At 47.6% G+C, this 20,507-nt stretch overlaps 1 protein-coding gene across 3 annotated transcripts in view; it reads right to left on the minus strand.

The window, feature by feature from the left end:
- The window catches only part of pola1 (polymerase (DNA directed), alpha 1), a 139,680-nt gene that overhangs the window by 104,744 nt on the left and 14,429 nt on the right, over window positions 1-20,507 (minus strand). For all 3 annotated transcript variants that reach the window (XM_076051116.1, XM_076051114.1, XM_076051115.1), the window contains exons 27-35: window positions 17,497-17,529; window positions 17,190-17,282; window positions 16,892-17,097; window positions 16,651-16,783; window positions 15,961-16,092; window positions 15,675-15,849; window positions 14,636-14,817; window positions 11,692-11,823; window positions 3,413-3,529 (exon numbers count right to left, since the gene is read on the minus strand). In XM_076051116.1, coding sequence (XP_075907231.1) covers window positions 3,413-3,529; window positions 11,692-11,823; window positions 14,636-14,817; window positions 15,675-15,849; window positions 15,961-16,092; window positions 16,651-16,783; window positions 16,892-17,097; window positions 17,190-17,282; window positions 17,497-17,529 — 1,203 coding nt within the window. The remainder of the gene's footprint in view (window positions 1-3,412; window positions 3,530-11,691; window positions 11,824-14,635; window positions 14,818-15,674; window positions 15,850-15,960; window positions 16,093-16,650; window positions 16,784-16,891; window positions 17,098-17,189; window positions 17,283-17,496; window positions 17,530-20,507) is intronic.

Below are 20,507 nucleotides of genomic sequence, written 5' to 3' on the forward strand. Positions count from 1 at the left end.
TATATGTAATGATGCAGCAAAGAAAAACACAAATAACGAAATATGCTTTTTATGAAAGCTGGCTTTTAAAGAATTTAAATATGAAACGTGTTTGAATTATTTTCCACTTTCATTGTTTCCTACATAATTCCACGTGTGTTCATGCGTAGTTTTGATGCCTTCAGTGAGAAACTGCAAAGTCAATAGTCATGAGAATGAAAGACAAGATATTAAATTCACAGGGTGTGTCCAAACTTTTGACTGGTACAGTAGCTCAGTTGCTTTTGCTTTGCTGCCCGTCAGCAGTGACAGCAGTTGTCCCGTCAGGTTTTTTAAATTCCCCAAGTCTTGGCTGACGTGCGCCCATACCCCCCCCCCGACCTCCACTCTCCCTGGTTGGCACTATGGCAACTAGCCTGGCTGGCTTCGAGTCCTCCCTTAACGCCCTGCAACAATTTGGCACAGGCGGGGGCCGGGAGCCAAATCCGAAGGGGGGATGTGGACTCGGGAGGAGGGGGTTGGGGTGGCGAGTCGCTTGGGTTTCCGTCGCAGGAACTCCTTGTTCAGCTGGCAGCCTGACGAGCCGGCGTATCAAGTTGTGGCCCGGTGCGGCCTTCGCGATCTCCGAGTCAGCGTGACCGGGTCGCGGCACCCTGCGTGCGACCTCTCCGGAGACCACGGTCTGCACAAGACTTCAGATTTGGACTGTTGAAGGTTGCTGAAGCTTCTCGGCGGCACCCAAACAGAGCTTTCAAAGGAAATCAGACTTTCAAATGCATAAGCATTTGCTGAAACGACCCAAGTGGAACATTTTCTTCCCGACTTGCTTGACAACAGGTCCCCTTTGCACTCTGCGCTATAATGCATACATATAAACAGCTTGACTTCCTGGTAAATTAATGGCCACTTTGCTTCCAGCTTCTTCAGAACAGGTGCTACTGAAAGGGCCTCTGCGTTTTCCTGGATGAGCGGAAGGGTCCCAAGTACCAGGAACACTGGCAGACTGGTGCCAGAGGAGGGGCCTGCAAGGAGCTCCGCTGGGCCGATGAAACCGGGCGGCATTGTTGGAGGGACAAAAAAAAAAAAAAAAAAAGAAAAAGCGGCGAGTGATAAGTAGAGAGCGATCGGTAAAGGTCGGTCCACTTGGAGTTCCACTCTCGGCATCGTCGCGGTTGGCAGCGTTTGATCGGCTCCAGCTGGGGACGTCCGAGACAGAGGGTGTTTAAAATTTAGCCTCTAAACACCCCATAACACAGGGGCCACCGGGGCCGAACATGTGCTCAGTAACCTCTGGAAGTTCGGAAACCAGGTCAAGGTGATGCACAATCTTCCTGAAGACCATAAGAAGCTCTTTCTTCGCTGAAAGATCACGGACGCGCACGTTCCAACTGCCGCGAGCGTGTGACATTTTGAGCACGTCGCGGCTGCACGCGCATTAACATGCGCCACATGGGTAATGACGCTCACTGACTACTGGGGCCATTATATGTCAGCTGATGGACATCCTGTGGGCTGTCTCCTCAATTTACGGCCCCTTTTCACGCGTCCTCTCGTCCCCGAGCTGCAAATGGCCAATCAGCGGCTCAATGGCTTCCGCAAGCTCGGATGCGGGGGAAAAACAAATACAAAGATAAAAATAGAAAAACACCCTTTGTTTGCAAGGTTAAAGGTCCAGCGTGTAAACTTTGGCTTCATTTATGATTTTTATATTGGTGAAAGCTGAACATATGGCCCTTAAATACATTAATAAAGGGTAGACAAGCAGTACAATCAAAGTCATTTGGTTTTCCTACCCTTGGAACGGTTCTCATATATACAAGCACCTACATCCATCCTGGTTAAGCTGCCATCTTGCGCCACCATTTTTTTTTAAGGAAGCCCGCGTGAGAGCGGCCCTAAATACGAAGGCAGACTTCCTCAAGGCAGGACGTATTTCCTCCTCTCTATTGTGATCATTGGCGGCAGAACCTGACACCTATTACACTGATCCGCCACCACGATGCCTGTGTTGTCAATCAGGAGGCTCCACTGACACACACCAGTAGGATTGTTTCTGACATGTTTCTGCGTCAAACGCAAACCTTTGCCAGCCATTTGTAATTGTAATCACTGACACGACTTCACATTCACCGAAGTTATTTTGTAAAAGAACTTTTGACGGCAACTTCATTATTAATGATATGCAACGTGTAATTAAACAAACCCGACGAGATGTGAATGAACGTATTTGCATTAAGCCACCCGCCATTGAACATCAAGTTCAAATGATAAAAGCATCACTGAACAACTTGCGAGTGTCATAACTGGAAGACAGATTTGCTAGTCTGTGTACTTGGAAGTTATCAAAGCATCAGGTCTCTTTTGTGACACCACTATAGGGTCGATCCACGGAGGAAGGACAGAAAAGGATGTTTTCATTTTTTGCCGGGCTCACCGACAGGCTGCGAAATAATTTTGCATAAAATCGCAAAAGAATTGTGTTTTCCCGCCCAGAACGCACCCAATGACGTTATTTAATATATTCAGGCCCGTTGAAAAAGCAGCAAATGAAGTTTGCCCTAATTGCCCTCCGTGTTCTTTTTTCGTGGCGAAAAAAAAAAGAAAAAAAAAAGCAGTGAGTTATAAGAGGGCGAAGGGATCGGGGCAGGGCTGGTCAAGTGGCAGCTAAAATGAAGAGAGGCTCCAGGTTTTAGGTGGCGAGGGTGGGGGAGGAGAGGAGAGGTGCATGAGTGAGCAGCGAGCGTTTCATGTTTTATCCCCGCGGCCCCATAGTTTGAAGTGCCACAGCCCCGCAGACGCGGCGATGGCCGCTTAAGTGGCTACAGTGACAGCAGAAATCGGCCTTCTGGTTTACAACCTGTCGCCACAGAGCCAGACACGGCACGGGCGGCCGAGGGGTGAGGGAGAGGGGAGGGGGAGGGGAAGGAGGAGGGAGGAAGAAAAAAAAAAACAACAAGTGACAAGAGCGTAAAGGCTCGAGTTAAGGCAGCGGCTGAGAACAGGATGGAGGAAAAAGGGGACAGAAAAAAGGGGGGTGGGAGGGAGGAGAAAAAAAACAACCAACAACACACTGATTGGACTGTCACGCTCAAATTGAAAGTGTGTTGAGAGAGTGTTTCTTTTAAATCCAGTGGTCAAGCTAACAAAGCGGCCGGGACAGACGCCTTTTTAATGGCTTAACCATCGGCTCTTAAACCTGGCGAGACGCGTGACGGCGGCGACACCTGAGCGCAGCGACACACTTGTCGCACAAAGCCGCCGGCAGGCGGAGGCGGAGGTGGAGGTGGAGGGGATGGCGGTCGATGGCATATGCGGTTGAAATGTGACACTAAGGTGAATGCACAGCGGAAGGCACTCCGGCGCCACAGCACCATCCGCTGGCCGCTAACGTACAGGATGGGGCGGTTTCCGGGCGTAGCGTCGGCGCGGTTACCTCGGGTCTGAGCGTGGCTCTGGTGCAGGCGGGGCAGACGGGGCCGTAGCGGGAGAAGGCGATGGGCATCCGCCTGATCCGGTTCTGGCAGGCCTGGTCCTCGCACACCAACCAGCCCTGCGACACACACACAAACACACACACAGGACACATCAGTGAGCAGGTTCAAATGTGGTTTGACGAGAAATCAACAAAAAAAAAGTGGCCGTGGGGTTTTAGTGTTGAAATAATACAGATATAAAAACATGCTGTTTGCATAATCTGCAGAGTATTAAAAACCAAGACCCGACCAGAACATTTGTTACTGTACCTTACATGGTTACTGTGTATTGATTTCCATTTTTGCACTAATCCTGCACCCTGGGGACAAATAAAGTTTTTTTGAATTGAATTGAATTACATATATTTTTCAGGTATCTGAGCATTTCTATTTCAAGTGTCTGCACTTTCTCCTTCTTACATTGGACAAAGATGCTTGTTACTTACTACTGTTGTGTTATTATTGCAGATGATGACAGTTTTTGGGGTCACTGTTCAGCACATTGCAAAAAAATAATCATTTTTCCTTTTAACTAAAGTACGTTTTAGAACCTGTGCGTTCTTAGTTTTGCTTGAGTAAAGGTGTTTGAATCAGTACTTTAGTAGTAGTAGTAGTAGTAGCAGTAATGGTACAGTACGTGAATACCTTCGCCACTGCATTCTCTTAAATTCTTGCAACACCGTTCTGACGTCGCTTTAGACTCTAAAACTCTCTTCCTGGAGCCAGCAGCAGGAGCCAGCAGATTGACAACCAAAGAAAAGTCTTAATGCCACCATTTACTTTCTTTCCGGACAACTTACAAAAGTGTTCTTGAGCAAAAAAGGGGAGAATTTGTATTTATTTATTTATTTTAAGATCTCCGAAGCTCCGTATTTCAAAACACATGGCGAGTTCATTTTTGTCGCAGCTGCTCCGTGCGTCCAGGGTCCGAACCCCTTTGAGCGCTTGTCAGAACGGGCGAGTGGTAGTCAGACAGGCAAAACGGCAGTAGTTAGGACCCCCCGCGGTGAGCCAGTGACCCTGGGCAGGTGCTGGGGGTCTAAACCCTCTCAAAGCCACCCGTCTTTTTCTCCGGGCCCCTCCCCTCCTGCTTCTTACGCCCTGTCATTACCGGAGGGGCTTTAAAGGAGACAGAGGTTAATGCCCGACTAATGACAGAGCATTAGACCCACCGCCATCAACGCCTTTGCCGCTTCCCCCCCCCCATCCATCCATCCGTCCGGCCGGCCGGGGCCGTCCGTCCTCCTTGCCTTCCTATTCATTGAAAAATGAACAGCAGCACCTGTTTTCTTGACAATCACTCCCCTCCTACACACACACACACACACACACACACACACACACACACACACACACAAGCGGGGAAGGAGCTGCCACTGTTTCCCTGATTGATTTTAACGTTTGGCTTTGTCTCGGCTCCTGATCAGTTTTGAGCCGCCGCCGCAAAAGAAAAGGACTTTTATTTTTTTCCTCTCCACAGGACATAAGCCAGCCGACATGAGCCCAGTGTGTTTGTGCCAACCGGAGAATTCCTTGCACAAAGTTTCCTCTCAGAAAAACGCTCGTTCTCATAACTCACCACTTTGGACGCGATTAAACTGATGGTCAATTGCAAAAAAACTGCATGAATTAGCCGTTTGCACCGACAAACAAACTTTGTCGGGCAGCAGCAGCAGCAGGCGGGGCGAACCAGGCAGCGGGACCAAAGCCACCACTTTGGCGGTAAGTGTATTTTTAGTTAAAATATATATTTTTTAAAAAATCCATTAGGAGACCAAAATCCAAATAATTTCTAATCCTGCATTTGTCCTGGTTTGAATCGACATTTAACTCTTCCTGCTTTGGCACCTTTGACTTTCTTCAATATTTTCCTTTCATATTATTGGGCTAAGCCGAGAGCATACAGTCAGTGTGGGCGTTTGCGCTCTACATTATCGCGAAACCCGCGGGCGGGCGGGCGGACACACACACACACACACACACACACACACACACACACACACACACACACACACACACACACACACACACACACACACACACACACACACACACACACACACACACACACACACAGGCGGACTGACAATCTCTTTTAAATTAAAACCAAACACACTCTGCTGGCGCAAAAAAACCTCAGATAATCAATTTGGAAAGTCGCAGAGTTCACAGCTTTAGCCCTGCGTTCGTTTCGGCTCTAAATATTTGAACGGCGCTGTCGCTCCTGTGCAAAGAGGCGAGGCGTTAGAGGGGGAGGGTGGGGGTTCGGCGCGGGCGCTTCTCGGTGTCTGATAAAGACACAGACTGGATGGTGATTCACAAAAGGTTCGCGATAAGGGCCACGAGTGCGTTATTTTAATAGCCGGCTGCTTAACCTGTGTGTGTATTGCTTCTGGCACAAGGCTTTGCACACAGAGCCGTTCCCACGAAACACACACATATTGCTGACGTGCTCCGAACATATGACCCCGGCATGCAAAAAAAAAAACTAAAAACATAAAAACATTTAGAGCAGACCTGCATGTGGCAAACTGACTAAGAGCAAGTGGCGAATAAGGAATATGGCAGAAAAAAAAGTGGTGCTGCGGGAGGGATGTGGGGTGGGAGTGGGGGGTTGAGAGGATAATTGAGGCATGTGTGAGATGTGAGGCTGAGGGGGTTACAGTCGGACGCAGGGAAATAAAGGCCCATAATTGCATAATTACAGCAGTGGATACCTGACAAGCCGAATGCATGCAGACGTGGAACAGAGGCGAGGCCGAAACCACCGACGACACCCTCCCCGCTTCCTCCTCCGGCTCTCCATGGCGATGTTCGACACCAGCTGTTCACCCCCCGCCCCCACCCCCTCGACGTCAAGTCTGATCGGAGATGCGTTTTTCTTTTTCGGTACACCGATCCATGAAGAAGTGTTGGAAATAACAAAAAAAACCATATGGGGATCTTTAATTTTTGATGTGAAAAGACGCTCACTTGTATTAGACTTTCTTTAATGTCATGGCAAAAGGAAACACAGCAGTGATTTCCAACACGACGAAATGTCGTCGCTCGTCTCCGGAGTGCAGCAATCTTTGCTACGCTGTGTAATTGAAAAAATAAAAATATAAAACATCTGCAGGTAGAATGGTGGTAGGAAAAAAATAATAGATAAGATTGAATAAACAATGTGTAGGTCAGAAAATATTGCACTTAATGTATTGTATTAACAGTATGAACGGAGGCAGAGTGGCAGCAGGGTGGAGGTGTTGATGGTAGGGATGCAAATGAGTGATTCACTCATTAATCGTTAGTTGATTGAACTTATCGATTGAATAATGATTCATTGATAAGCGGCAATTTTTCCTGAGAACTGTGTAAGGAGCACATTAATTAACCCTTAAATAATGTTGATGGTCTAATGTGACCAGTTTTTACTTTAGAGAATAGAAAAAAACAAACATGACTTTAAGTTGACTTCTAATAGGTCACATTTCAACTTTTTTTTTTTTTTTATAAAGTTGTTGAAAAGTAACTTGTTATAGGTATACAAGTATACACCACCCCATTTAACAACAAAAAAAAAACCTGTGTAAAAATTGTTCAATTAATTGCAACCAATTTAATTTAATCGATTAAATTCTTAATCGACATTTAATCAGGGTTGCAAACAGAGGGCTAATCACAGCGCTTGCTGGAGGTCTGGTGGGGTTTCTGCGATAACTTCACGGTAACAACATGCGTTCCAAATTGAGCCCGAATCTGAAATGTGCCCCTTTGACAACGAAAAAGGCGCACTGTCTGTCTGGCGTGATTGTGTCGTGAAACTGCGACCAGAGGAATCCACCTGCGACGCCCCTCCCACTACCCCCACCCCACCACCAGAGCCCTTGAACAGTCAACACTTCCAGCTCTGAGGCAAATAAGCCTAAAATCAGCCTACTTCACAAACTCTCACTCCCTCACACACACATACAGTCACTCACTCTCTGGGCGCACACACACACACACACACACACACACACACACACACACACACACACACACACACACACACACACACACACACACACTGAATAGAGCTCAAACGGCCCCACTTTGTACCTCCTCCGCTTAATCAAAGCTTCTCTATTCAACAATTTGACCTTTTGTTCAAAACAGGATTATCACCTCCTCTGGTCTTCATTCACTCTTTCTCCCCCCCAGGCGCCCCCCCCTCCCCGCTTTCTTCTCTTGCCCCTCAATCCGTTTCCAGGGGCGACCCGCGTGACGAGGGTAATTGCAATAATTTGTTAAATGCCATGGCAACAGTGGTTAGATACGAGGGCTAAAGAAGAAGAAGAGGAACGAGAGGACGACGCAGTAGAAGAAGAAGAAGAAGAAAAAGAAGAATTGGGTCGTTTGGGAAACAAGCAAATCTCTGGTTTTGATGAGACTGTATGTGTGTGTGTGTGTGTGTGTGTGTGCGTGCGTGCGTGCGTGTGTGTTTGTCCATTCTCAGGGTGCTGGCTTATTGATAATGGTGGTGTGGTGGTGGGGGGCAGGAGGTAATTTCACCAATGATTAATGTCTCTGTGGTCCCAGCTTAGGACACAAACACACACCAGGCACACACACACACACACACACACACACACACACACACACACACACACACACCAGGCACACACACACACTTGCGGAGCATTCCCTCTATCTGGCCTGACAAACGGCTCTATTTGAACTCTCCCTCGGCCTGAAAGGAATCCTTAATTACACAATATTACCCCCTCTTCATCGCCGCACCGTGTGTGCGCTGTGTCCACCGCCGTGCACACTACAGTGTGTGTGTGTGTGTGTGTGCGCGCGCGTCTGTTGCTGTGCGAGGTGTAAGTATTCAGTGGTAGCAGCTGTTTCACACGTCGCTACAAAAGGGGTCTCGGGAGTTTGGGGAGGGAGCGGGGTAGGGGAGTGGGCTCGCTCATTCCCCCCCCCCCGCCCCCCCAAAACCCCACACACACACACACATTCACCGAACTAATTGATTTCTGTTCAGCACTGTGGGAGAGTGCCCCTCCCCCTGTCCCCTACCCCAAAACATATATACACACACTTTTACAGGCGGCGCATTCCTCTCCCTTAAGGTGTCACACACACACACACACACACACACACACACACACACACACACACACACACACACACACACACACACACACACACACACACACACACACACGTGTACAGTACCCTGCTATCGCCCGTTTCCACTGGGCCTTAATGGAATCTATTAGTGTAATCTGGGCGGGCAGGGCGTCAGTTTGGAAACGATGTCGTGCACAAACAGCCGGAACGAGCGCCACAGCTGCTAATTCGGCATCTGAGGCAGCGTGTCGGAAACGCGGTCGCCGTTTGACGTGAGACAAATGACTTCAACGTGCGCCGAAGATGACGACGTCCAATCGCCTGGCACGACACCAAAAAAAATTTTTTTTTTAAATCTGAAAATCTTTTGAACCTTTGAAAACTGGTCAAGGGAAACAGCAAAATTTAGAAAAAACTCTCAAATATGGCTAAAAGGTTTTGACGCTCTCGTGAGACGCATCGATATTGCGATATATCGCAAAAGCGCCATGGAAACATTTACGCCTCACCGGACGTGACGTACGGGGTCACGTGACCAGTTCACTTAAAGTGAAAATGGCGCGTGGTGTTTGGATGGTGGAGGAGAGGAAATATTATTAAATGCGGCTTTCACACCATTCAGTGGAAACACCTGCAAATCGCAATTGCACTTTGTCGAAATTTTGGAAATATCACTTTTATTTTGCGAAAAACTGTCATGGGAACGCAGCTACTGTCAAGGGAATCCAATCAAATTCAAGGAAATCAATCCGGTTATTCTGGGGTTTTTTTTTTTTTTTTTTAGCTTGGTAGGTCCACCTCCTGGTGTCCCATTGGGACCTCCTCTGACAGGTCACCACACCATGTGCTGTCGCTATAAAAAAAAAAAAAAAAAAAAAAATCTTGCCAAAGCCAATCAGGACTGAACAGAAGACCAAGATGAGAAGTTTTCTTGTTCTTATACGAACATTAAAAGGTCAAAAAGCTCTGCCAGTTCTGACGAAATCGCTGCATAGCTTCCCGGTTTCATCACAAGTCGAGTCAAAGGAAGCTGCAGAGCGGCCATGGGATCCATGGGAAATTAAGACACATCCAAAATGCTCCCCGCTGGAGGTGGCAAGATGGAGGATTTTTAGATTTGAAATCTGAACGATGCAGCTGCCGCAAAAATATTAAACGTATGCCGTCACATGCCACAAATGCCACGCTAGCGTATCGTCTTTCTTTCCCCGTCGCTGTCGTCATCCAGTGTTTGCAAACGCGGGATCGTTCTCGTCACGCCGTCCTCTGCAACAGGCCGACCGCGCCTCCTCCCCCCAGCCGCCGTCACCACCACAACTGAAGAATTAGCGCAACCAGCTGCTCATCAGCTTCTAATGATCGGATGGATGATAGCGGCGAACGGGAACGGCCGTAATTCATGTTTCAGGGCCGTTTTTTTTTTTTTTTTGTGAGAGTCAATTAAAAAATGTTGCACACTTGGATGGAGGTTCGCTCGCCATTTAGGAACTCGTGCCGCCTTCCATTGCGAAAATATTTGATGAGAATTTATACTGAAAACTGAGATGATTTTTGCCCAGAGCGCAGAATGTGCACAAACGTTTAATTAAAAATTTTCCAAGCGGGTGCAGGCAAAGATTTGGCTCCTTTTTTTTAGAATTTAGGTTGTAACTGTGAGTGAGCACGTGCATGATGGATAACTGAACTGTGACATGCGGTCACTGATCGCTTCGTGTTGATCTTGTAATTTCTCATTTATTTTATTTATATTTATATATATATTAACTAGACAGGTGGCAAAAAAAACAACATTTTTTTGTTTTCAGTGTAATTTTCGTTCTCTTCTCTTAACTTTAAAAAAAAAAAAACCCTCAATATGATAAAATGCGTGAAGAGTTAAAGTAAGTAAGTCAAGCCTATTTGATTGTGCATTTTTAGTCTCTAAACATTTTATATTTCGTTCGTTTTATTGCCTAAAAACCCCCCCGCAGATTTGTATTTGCACACAAATAAGTGCAATTTGAGTATTTGCATGGCTCTCGCTTGAGCCTTGCAAATACTTAATGTCTCTCGAGCTTTTTTTCCCCTCTCCCATTTCGCCGGAATAATGTGTTCTCCGGCAGGAAAATATCAACACCGTTCCCCGCTGTTTATTCCCTTATTATTCCCCCAACATCTTTTCTGATCACTCCTCTTATCGCTGCCGCGTCGCCAGCGCCCACGTTGTGTTAAACACGGCATTATAAACACTGAGAGGTCAATTTCCACAAGTTCTTTTTCATTGCACGCGGCTCAGGTTTCCAGCCGCTCCGGCTCGGATCTCTTCGTCTAAAGATTAATTCGATTTCTGCAGGAATGTGTTGATCGGAATGGCGGCGCGCAGCCACTTCCATCGCCGTATAACCGCCGAACAGGCGCCGGTGGAGCTCGTATTTTTGTGCCGAACAAAGCGCGCTTTGAGGAGAAATCAGTGTTAGTGAACAAAGAGCAGCAGGCAGAGGGAATTGATTGTGCAGAGAAAGCAGCAAAAACACAGTGAACAACTGAATGGCTGTGCTAGCCTTAAAAAAATAAATATATAAATTGCACTGGATTCAGACCTCCTGTTGCCCCGCAGGTGGTGAAAAAAGTAAATCCATTGATCCGCCGGGTGAAATGAGCGTCAAAACGGCCGCCACGATTCACGGTGACGTCAACGCTGACAATTTGCCAAAATTAACGCTCTGAACTGCTTCGTATCTTCAAAATGAAATTTCAAAGAAATGAAACAGAAGCGACCATTTTCGAGTCATATAGTCAATAGTAGTATTTCTTTTGCTTTTAAAACATTCCTGTGTGCGCAGAACACAATTTTTCACTTTCACATTTACACCGTTTTTCCCTTTGCCCTGCCTGAAATATTGACAGCGCAGTTATCACATTGATCAATATGTAAGTCATTTGCGCCAGTGTTATCCTGACTTTTTTTTTTTTTTTTAACCCTTTAAAGGAAAAAAAAAAAAACACCTTGTGACAGCTGCTATTTTGTGGCATCGGTTCCTGAGCAGCGTCTGACCCATGGACAAACGCGACGTTTTGAATCTCAGCCGACGGCGACGACTCGAAAACCTTTCCTGGCCTGGTTGGCCGGCCAGCCGGCCCGGGGCACACGGATACTCACGGCGTAGTACTTCCTGACGTGACGGCGGATGTCCAGCAGCAGCTTGTTGCTGATGTTGACGGGTAAGTCGACGGGTCTCACGCCGCAGGGGGGGTGACAGCATCGCATCAGGCCGGGCTCCAGCCGCGCGCCCTGAAACACAGATGACACGCCGCGCCGTCGGTTACAGACAAATATCGACAGAACACACACACACGCGCGCGCGCACACACAGCGGTCGAGTTAAACAATTTAACAGGTTTAAAGCTTAAAAATGTATAAAAGTCTAGCGTGAAAGACACAGTCTAGATGTATTTATATTAACAGCCTGCTGTTAATATAAATACATCCGCAGAGGGATTATTTACCGGCTTTACTGGCCCAGTGTGTGGCATTTAGTAGCAAGTATATATTTTATATATATATATACATTTTTTGAAATAAATAAGTGTCACATGCCTGTTTTGCCACTTTTGAAAAAACAAACATCGGCAGAGTGACAGGCTGAGTCGATTGTTCCACAGAAAGCAGAACTTTTTAACCCACCTGGACAAAATCCCATATGAGGAAGTGCACTAGAGGACCTGCTCTTTAGTTTAAACAAAAAGAAGTACCACAGAAAACTAAATACGTACACTACTAGTCAAAAGTTTGGGCACGTGTCTCTGATTTGAATGGTTTTTCTGTCATTTTCGTGACCATTGACATTGCAGATTGTCACTCAAGGCATCAAAAGCCTATAAAATATATATAACATAACATATTTAGGTAACATATTTTTTTCCTTTTGCCACATTAATCCACATATCTTGGTCATGTATTTGATGTCTTCAGAATGTATCTACAGTGTAGAGAGTAGTAAGGACAAAGAAGCAACAGGTGTGTCCAAACATTTGACTGGTAGCGCAGCAGGCTTCTCCTTCTCCAGGAACATTCAAGTGATGCCAAACGTTCCCTCCACACACGTTAAGAGCCCCCAACGCCGGGCTCGAGACAGTTTAAACTGAGCGCCGCCTGAAGCCTCAGCTCGACGTGGTCGCAGCAAGAACTCGTGTTTATTAGAAGGGGGAAAGTGGAGGTTTCAAGTTGGGACGGCGGCACTCTTTCAAAACCCAAACTACCTTTTGAAACGCATCGCAAAAAAAAAAAAAAAAGGTTTCTGGCTTTGACTTTTGCCTGTGAAACCTTTTCAAAACCTCCTATCGTGCAATCCCACGCCAGTCAGTTCTTTACACTCCCCTCTTGCGCACACAAGCAGACACGCTCCCTCCTCTTCCCCTCCCAGCTCTTCTTATCTCCCTCCGCTCATTTGGCTTAAAACATTTCGACAAAACCAAACTCCTCCGTGTAAAAAAAATAAAATAAAAATAAAATAAAAAGGTTAAGAATGCGGCCCGAGGTAATCCCCCCCGCGTGTCACGCGTTTTGGGTGAAGCCTCACACGCCTCCTGTTGGCTGTGGTGCGGCGCGGCTCTGACAGCCTGCTGATTTACCTGTCCGGTGTCGGATACGACCCAATCCTGGGGGAAATTCCCGCGCCAGTCATTGTTTGGCTCCCCCATCAAAACCACTTCTCCTCCTCGCCTGCCTGTCCTCCATCATCCTCCCACCGGCGCTGGAGTCAAGGCCTCCCCCTACTCCCAGGCCCGTCCTCCCCTCCCCTGGAGCTGTTAGACCGCGTTGACCGGCCTAATTATCTCCCCCAGCTTATCAGCGCGGCCGTGTCCGCTATTCAGACATAAACGGGCAAATTAATTAAATTTGAAAAAAAGGAAGAGGGGTAAAAACATTGATAGCAACAGAAAAATCTAACTCCCTGTTGGTCCAGGTCACTTTGTCAGACCTTTCGCATCGGCCTCAGCCAATCACAAAGCCTGTGGTGATGAACAAAGTGAAGAATGAGAATTTTTTTTTAAAATTCAAAGTGTCAGTTTTACGACGAGAGTCTCACGGACGAGAAAAAGCTGCTTGCCGTGCTCCTCATTAGAAGCTGATAAACACGCACACACACGTTTGACGCCGACCTTGGCCTGACAAATGGTCGGAGGGTTGGTGGGTGTGTGTGGGTGTGTGTGTGTGTGTGTGTGTGTATGTGTGTGTGTGTGTGCGCGCAGAGCGGCAGGGTTTAAGGAAAGGCTTTTCAAGTTGCGGAGTGCAAACTATGCCAATGAAAACAGAGTCAGTGGCGGAGCCAGGCAGCTGTCTAAAAATACAGCCGGAGACACAATATGAAGGATGACTGGAGCATGAGGGCGTTTGACTGACACGTCTTTTTGGAAACACTATCACCCTGAGGCTCCCGGTCCCCGGCCGAGGCTCTGAGGGGCCTTCAAGTGGCTCGGAGAATCGATCGAGTCGCCCCGAAACTTCCTTCCTTCCTTCCCCGAACGTGCGTTAAAAACAGCAACGCGGATGTTACACATGCACAGGTCGCTGTCATATAAATTAATAACTAAACGACAGAGCGCAGATTCTGACAGGATTCTGGCGTCTCGCTACGCCGACCCACATTTCAACTCTGACAACTCTCATCCGTCTCGCCGAAACTCCAAAGGAATTTTTCTTCAATCTCTCCTGATTTCAGACAAAAAAAATAAAAAAAGGAAAATGGCCAATCAGAGACTGCGACGTGAGTGGTGCGCTCGGAGGCGACGGACAGATAGTTTGTCCAATCGTGGTTCCTCCGACCAAACGCATTGTGATGCGCCGTCTTGACCCGACGGCATCCCGGGTTCCCGCCAAATTGGTTGACTGCCCAATTTAGCGTCATAGTACTTTGAAGTGGGCCGGTCGCAAAGTGATTCCGCGTTTGTCCAGATTGCAAGCGGTCGACCTCGGTCCTGCAGAATTTGCTGGCTTTACAGCTTTGCAATCATCTTTTTTTTTCACCATTTGCCTTTGAGTGCAGAATGTAGTCGTGTGGTCATGGGAGGATTTTTTTGCGCGGCCCGCGTGTTCCACTCACGGTTCCTTCGAAGACGCCGTCGTAGACGTTGTCGGTGCCGCACTCGGGGCAGGCGAAGGTGAACTGCTCGCAGTCTTTGTAGCGCTCCTCGTCTGTGAGTTGGAGGGAAACGCCCAGCATGCTGTCCGCCTCCTCCTCCCGCTGGTACTGGTGCTGAGAGCGGAAGTGACTCGGGTCCAGGCCTGGATCGGACACAGATCGGAGACGGTTTAACGCCTTTGCATTTCCAAAGCTTTTTCCGACCGTTGCAACGGCGTCCACGAAAGAAAGACGCCGTGTTTCCATGAGCCCTAGAGTTGCGCGAAACCTAAATATCGCAATAGAAACTGCAAATGGAAACAACAAAACTTCATAAAACCTCTCAAATATGGTTTTTCGGACGTATCAATAGAGTGGTACATCGCAAAAGTGTCATGGAAACAGTTTTTTCGCATTTACACGTCACGTAAGGGGGTCCCGTGACCAGTTCACTTCGAGTGAAGATGGCACGTTATGATTGGACGGAGGAGGAGACGGACTATCTAATCTAATCGAATCAAATCAAAGAGAAAAATATAACAACCATTCTTGACAGCAAACAAACGGAGCAAACAAAAGCAAACATTATTCTCGTACATCTCGCAGGACAAGATTTTACGAGAATTGCGGCTAATGTGCTTCACACCATTCAATGGAATACCGCTTTTATTTTGCGAAAAACTGTAATGGAAACGCAGCAAGTGACACATACTTTGTGCTTTTACTTGGCTCCTGTGAAATCAGACGTGACAGCATTTTCTATATTTGGCAGCCTCAGCTGTCAACGGGCTATAAAAGCAGGAATTGTGGCTAATGCTAACACACACATAAAGAGGGATTAGGGCTACCTGTGAAAGGGAAGCTGCTTCTCATTACTACTTCTGTTTTATATAGTCCCACATGTCCCAAGGCACCAAATGGCAGAGCATTTATTACTTGGTGTAATTTGAGCTGATGTAAAAATCCTTCATTTAACTTTCAGTCACACGTTTTTGATGCAACATTAATCTGTAAAACCTACCGAGCCACGTGGCTATCAGCACTGCGTCGATGCCCTCGATGGGGTCACAGATGCGGGACACCACGGGGTGGATCTGCTGGGCCAGGTAGTACTGAGTGTCCAGGCCGAGACCCTCCTGCTTCTGGAGCTGCTCCAGGGCGTAGGCTCTCTGGCTGGCCGTCAGCGTGGAGCCGTCCTGAGAGAGAGAGAAACGCAAGTCCGGGTCGGTGAGCGACTGCATTTAAAATATGCACAGATGAATAAAATAACTGGATAGACAAATTCTCCCAAAGCCCCCCGCCCCAACCTTGCAGATGACGTAGGAGACCGTGTCTCCAGCTTTGACCCGACGACCCCCCTGAGAGTTGATCCACAGAGCCACGTGGACGTGAGGGAGGCTCTTCTTGTCTGGATAATCCTGAGGGTCCTTGGTGAGTGCCTGAGGAAGAGGGAGAGAGCTTTGGCAAACTAAACGGGTATTTTGTTTTTGTCCTGCTGAAGTAATAAAACGCAGTAAAAAAAACAAAAAAAACAAAAACATTCAGATTAAACAGCTAATAGAAGTTGTCTGGCAATGCTGAGAGCACATCAAATTAAGACTGGTCATACGTGTTGAGTTCTGAGAAAAAAAGTTTTGATAAATGTTTCTTCTCATTTAATTAGGTTTTCTTTCATTTTCACGACCATTTACATTGTATGTTCTCACTGGAGGCATCAGAACTGTGACTGAACACATGAAATTATGTAGTCAACAAAACGGGTGTGAAATAACTGACACACATTTTATATTTTAAATTCTTGAGATTCCAAATTCTAGTTGATTAACACTTTTTTCTAACACGTACGTATGTACGTACAGTGTAGACAGTGGTAGAAATAAATAAACAGCATTGCAGTAAAATGTGAATCTTGGTTCTATCGGCTATTTATACGCTGCTCCAAAGGGATGAAGCAGACAAATAGATGGAAGGAGCTCTACAGAAGTCTCTATCGTCACCTTGTGGATCTCGTACTGGTTGAGCGGGATCTCTCCGGCCGCTACTTTCTCCCCCACTTCCACCAGGTGTTTCTGGATGTTCTCCATGATCACGTCGCGGCTCTGGTCCGACAGGATCTGACCGATCACGTAGCTGCAAGAACGCGGGAGAGGACGTGAGTTGCGGGGTATCGCCTTTATTTATGGGAGATTCCGCCTTTATTTCTCGCGTCTCCTCTCGCCTCCACCATCTGTGACCTACTTGCCGCACTCCTTGGCCAGGTCACACCAGTCCCTGCGGACGATGTCCAGGCCCTTGAGCTCCTGCTTGACGGTGTACCGCCCCTCGCCGTGGTTCTCCACCACCAGGGCAGCGTACTTCTTCTTCTTCAGCAGCAGCAGGGACTTGAAGACGCCGTCGATGTCGATCTCCAGCAGCCTGTAGAGCTTGTTCACCTCGGCCTTCACCTGGGGGGGGTGGAGGGTCAAAGAGCGTGTGAAGGAAGTCGGGTTAATCCGACGGCCCCCGGCGCCGAGTCGCCGCAGTCACGGCTTCGCACCTTGTTGCCGAGTTTGAAGACCTCCTCCAGGGACCTGCTGTTGGTGTTGATCATGATGGAGTCGGTGTCTCCGTAGATGACCTCCAGATTCATCTGCCAGACAAGACACAGATGTGGAACCTTATAAAAACTACTGTAGAAGTTGGACCTGAGTACGTTTCTTTTTCATACTGGAACTTAATTTTAAATTTAACCGACGTTCCTGAATTTATCTGCACGTGTAATTCTAATAACTCCTTTGTGCAATGAAGGGCACGTTTCAAACGACCTTCGCCATCTACAACACTTTGCCGACTGAGGCGCTCACCTTTTGCACCATGTCTTTGGTGTGCATCAGAATCTGGAGAGAGAGGAGATAGAGAGAGAGAGAGAGAGAGAGAGAGAGAGAGAGAGAGAGAGAGAGAGAGAGCGCACATATGGCATTAACAAAACACTGTCAACGCACAGAATTTCTGACATCTACACAGTGAAAACAAATAAATCACTGGGAAACAAACAATAAACAATGATTAGACGTGACTCCGAGACATTATTTTGCGTGCATGTGTGTGTGTGTGTGTGTGTGTGTGTGTGTGTGTGTGTGTGTGTGTGTTTGTGTGTGTGTGTGTGTGTGTGATTTGTGTGGACACGGCAGCGGAGCGAGAGACTTGCTTTTAAATGGGGGATAATTGACTAAGAGGGCAATTATGAGAGTGTGCTGTGACTGGCGTCTTTTCAGCCCACACGGGTCTCACAGTCGGGCGACACACACACACGCACGCACGCACACACACACACACACACACACACACACACACACACACACACACACACACACACACACACACACAGGCAGGCATGCACGCACGCACACACACATACATACACACACACACACACACACACACAGATAATGACTCATAATGGCCTTCATCACCCGCTGAGTGAGTGACGGACAAATGAGAATTCTGTTAACGCAGGCTGCCCACTCTGTGTGAGTGTGTGTGAGTGTGTGTTTGAGCGAGAGAGCGAGAGAGCGAGAGAGAGAGAGAGAGAGAGAGAGATCTGGGCAGCGGAGGGATCCCAACAGGTGGGGGTTCAGGGGGAGCGGAGGTCAGAGTTGGTCTCTCTCTCTCTCCCTCTGTCTCTCCCTCTCTTTCTCTCTCTCTCAGAGAGATGGAACGTGGCGCGAGCTGTCACCAGCAATCTGCTCCTCAATCAACCTCAGCCACACACACACACACACCCCGAATCGCACCGGGTCCTCAGCGCGGGTACAAGGACGCGGCTATTTCAGAGTGTGAGGAAGGGGCGGGGCCAGGGCACAGGGTGTGTGTGTGTGTGTGTGTGTGTGTGTGTGTGTGTGTGGCGGTGGGCTGTTCCACTCCCTGAAACTAGAGTGGGATTTAAGCATGCTTTATGGGCTGCCACATACCACTGATTGTGGGGGGGGGGGGGGAGATCATACACAGAACAGCCCCAAAGTCAAGGTCAAGGTTGCGGCAACAGACACACAGACACACACAAAGCAGGAGACAAAATCCACATTTCCTTCTCGTTGGTCTTTAAAGTGTCCAGACAAGATGTATGTAGCTTCATGCTAACAAAATGTTAGTGCTGCTGGCTGCAAGTCAGGGAAAACACTCTCAGTGCTCAGTGGTGAGGTCACTCGGTGGTGCCATCCCAAAATATTGCAAATATCTTGCAAAAAAATCAAAATAAAGCCAACAGGGGGAGCCAAATAAATTCTTATGCATATTTGGAATCGTAAAGACTAAAAAATTTTTTTTTTTAGATAGATAGCTAGATAGATAGATAGATAGATAGATAGATAAGCAAATGCAAAAGACAGTCAAATTATGCAGAGGCAGGGATAGGCAAAGTTTTATAAACCATCAGTGCATTATTTGCCATTGAGTGACGGTTAACACTTATTTCACAATCACAATTAAAAAAAAAAATCCCATCTCGACTCGTCGGAAATTGTCCAATTAACCAACCCGCATCGGGATCTCATGGATCCCGGGGGCAGTGCGAGTGAGGGCAGAGCTCCGGGCCAGCAGGGGGCGGAGCCTGGGGACGGGTGGGGGGCGTGTGATGAATGGAGGGATGTGGGAAAGAGACGCGGGGGTTCGGCGGGAGGCGAGGTGCGAACGCGTTGATGTAATTGATGTGGGGACTCATTTAGACACATTTTCCATGCGCCGCTGTCAGCCGGAGAAGGACGAGCTACTTTATGGAATGAGCCGCGCGGAGGGACCTCTCGTTTGAACTCCACGCCGTCTTTGTGTTGAGGGACGTTTATAAATACATACATAAATCAACACAGAGTCTCCAGGGAGGGTGGAGGGTCGGGGCGGGGGGGTCAGATGAATGTCAATCCTTTCCGTCTTAATGACTCGACCTCACCCCCAAGCAGCCCCTATATACAGTACGAGGACCGTGAGCCAAACGCCATCTTTCAGCGCGCCACTTCAATTTTTTTTTAAACGCGATTTCTGTCGTCGACGATCGGCGCCGAGGCGGAAGCGCCGCGGCAGCTTCTCTCCGCTCGCAGCTGCCGCTCAGCCATTTGTCGGCCTCGTCGCTTTGGGATTTGCGCGTCTCGTTATCGTGTCGCTCAGTCGTGCGAGCCCGAGTGGGGCCGAACATCCCGGAGCCTCCCTCCCCCAAGAGAGCCTTTTTATCCCCGTTTGTCAGGCTGTCATTTTTAGATTAAAACAAAAAAAAAACATTTTTTTTAAAACGAAAAACAAAAGCTGACGCGGGCGTTGATGAGCGGCAACAAAGAAACTAATTAACCTCGGTTCATGCGGGGAGTTGTGTAAAAAAAAATAAAAAAAATAGATAAATACATGAAGAAATAAAAGAGGGACTGTGTCACCAAAGACGATTGTTTTTGAGAAGCGTCGGGCAGAAAAACATTTTGGGATGACAGTCAGTCAACTCAAGGAACACCTGTGAAGGGACGCTCGGCTGTCAGCCCCCAGGCAGGAGGGTGTAAGATGGGTATTTGGGAAGACACACACACACACACACACACACACACACACACACACACACACACACACACACACACACACACACACACACACACACACACACACACACACACAAATACAAACGCACAACAAAAGTCTCAAGGCTGAAACCTTGTTTACCGCAATCTCTGTTGTGCTGCGCAAACCTCTGTGCACTGCACACTGGGCAATTTCTATTTTTTTCTCTCCATTTGGCTACATGACTGGATTCAACGAAAGAGGATTTGTGCCAGAAAAAGAAGAAAAATATTACAGAGAAGATTTTTTTAAAGTTTACATTTTAAAGTAAACATTTTTT

This window comes from Nelusetta ayraudi, unplaced genomic scaffold (genome assembly GCF_046127955.1).
Source record: "Nelusetta ayraudi isolate G7.1 ecotype Tasmania unplaced genomic scaffold, CSIRO-AGI_Nayr_v1 ptg000132l, whole genome shotgun sequence".
Lineage (NCBI taxonomy): Eukaryota > Metazoa > Chordata > Actinopteri > Tetraodontiformes > Monacanthidae > Nelusetta > Nelusetta ayraudi.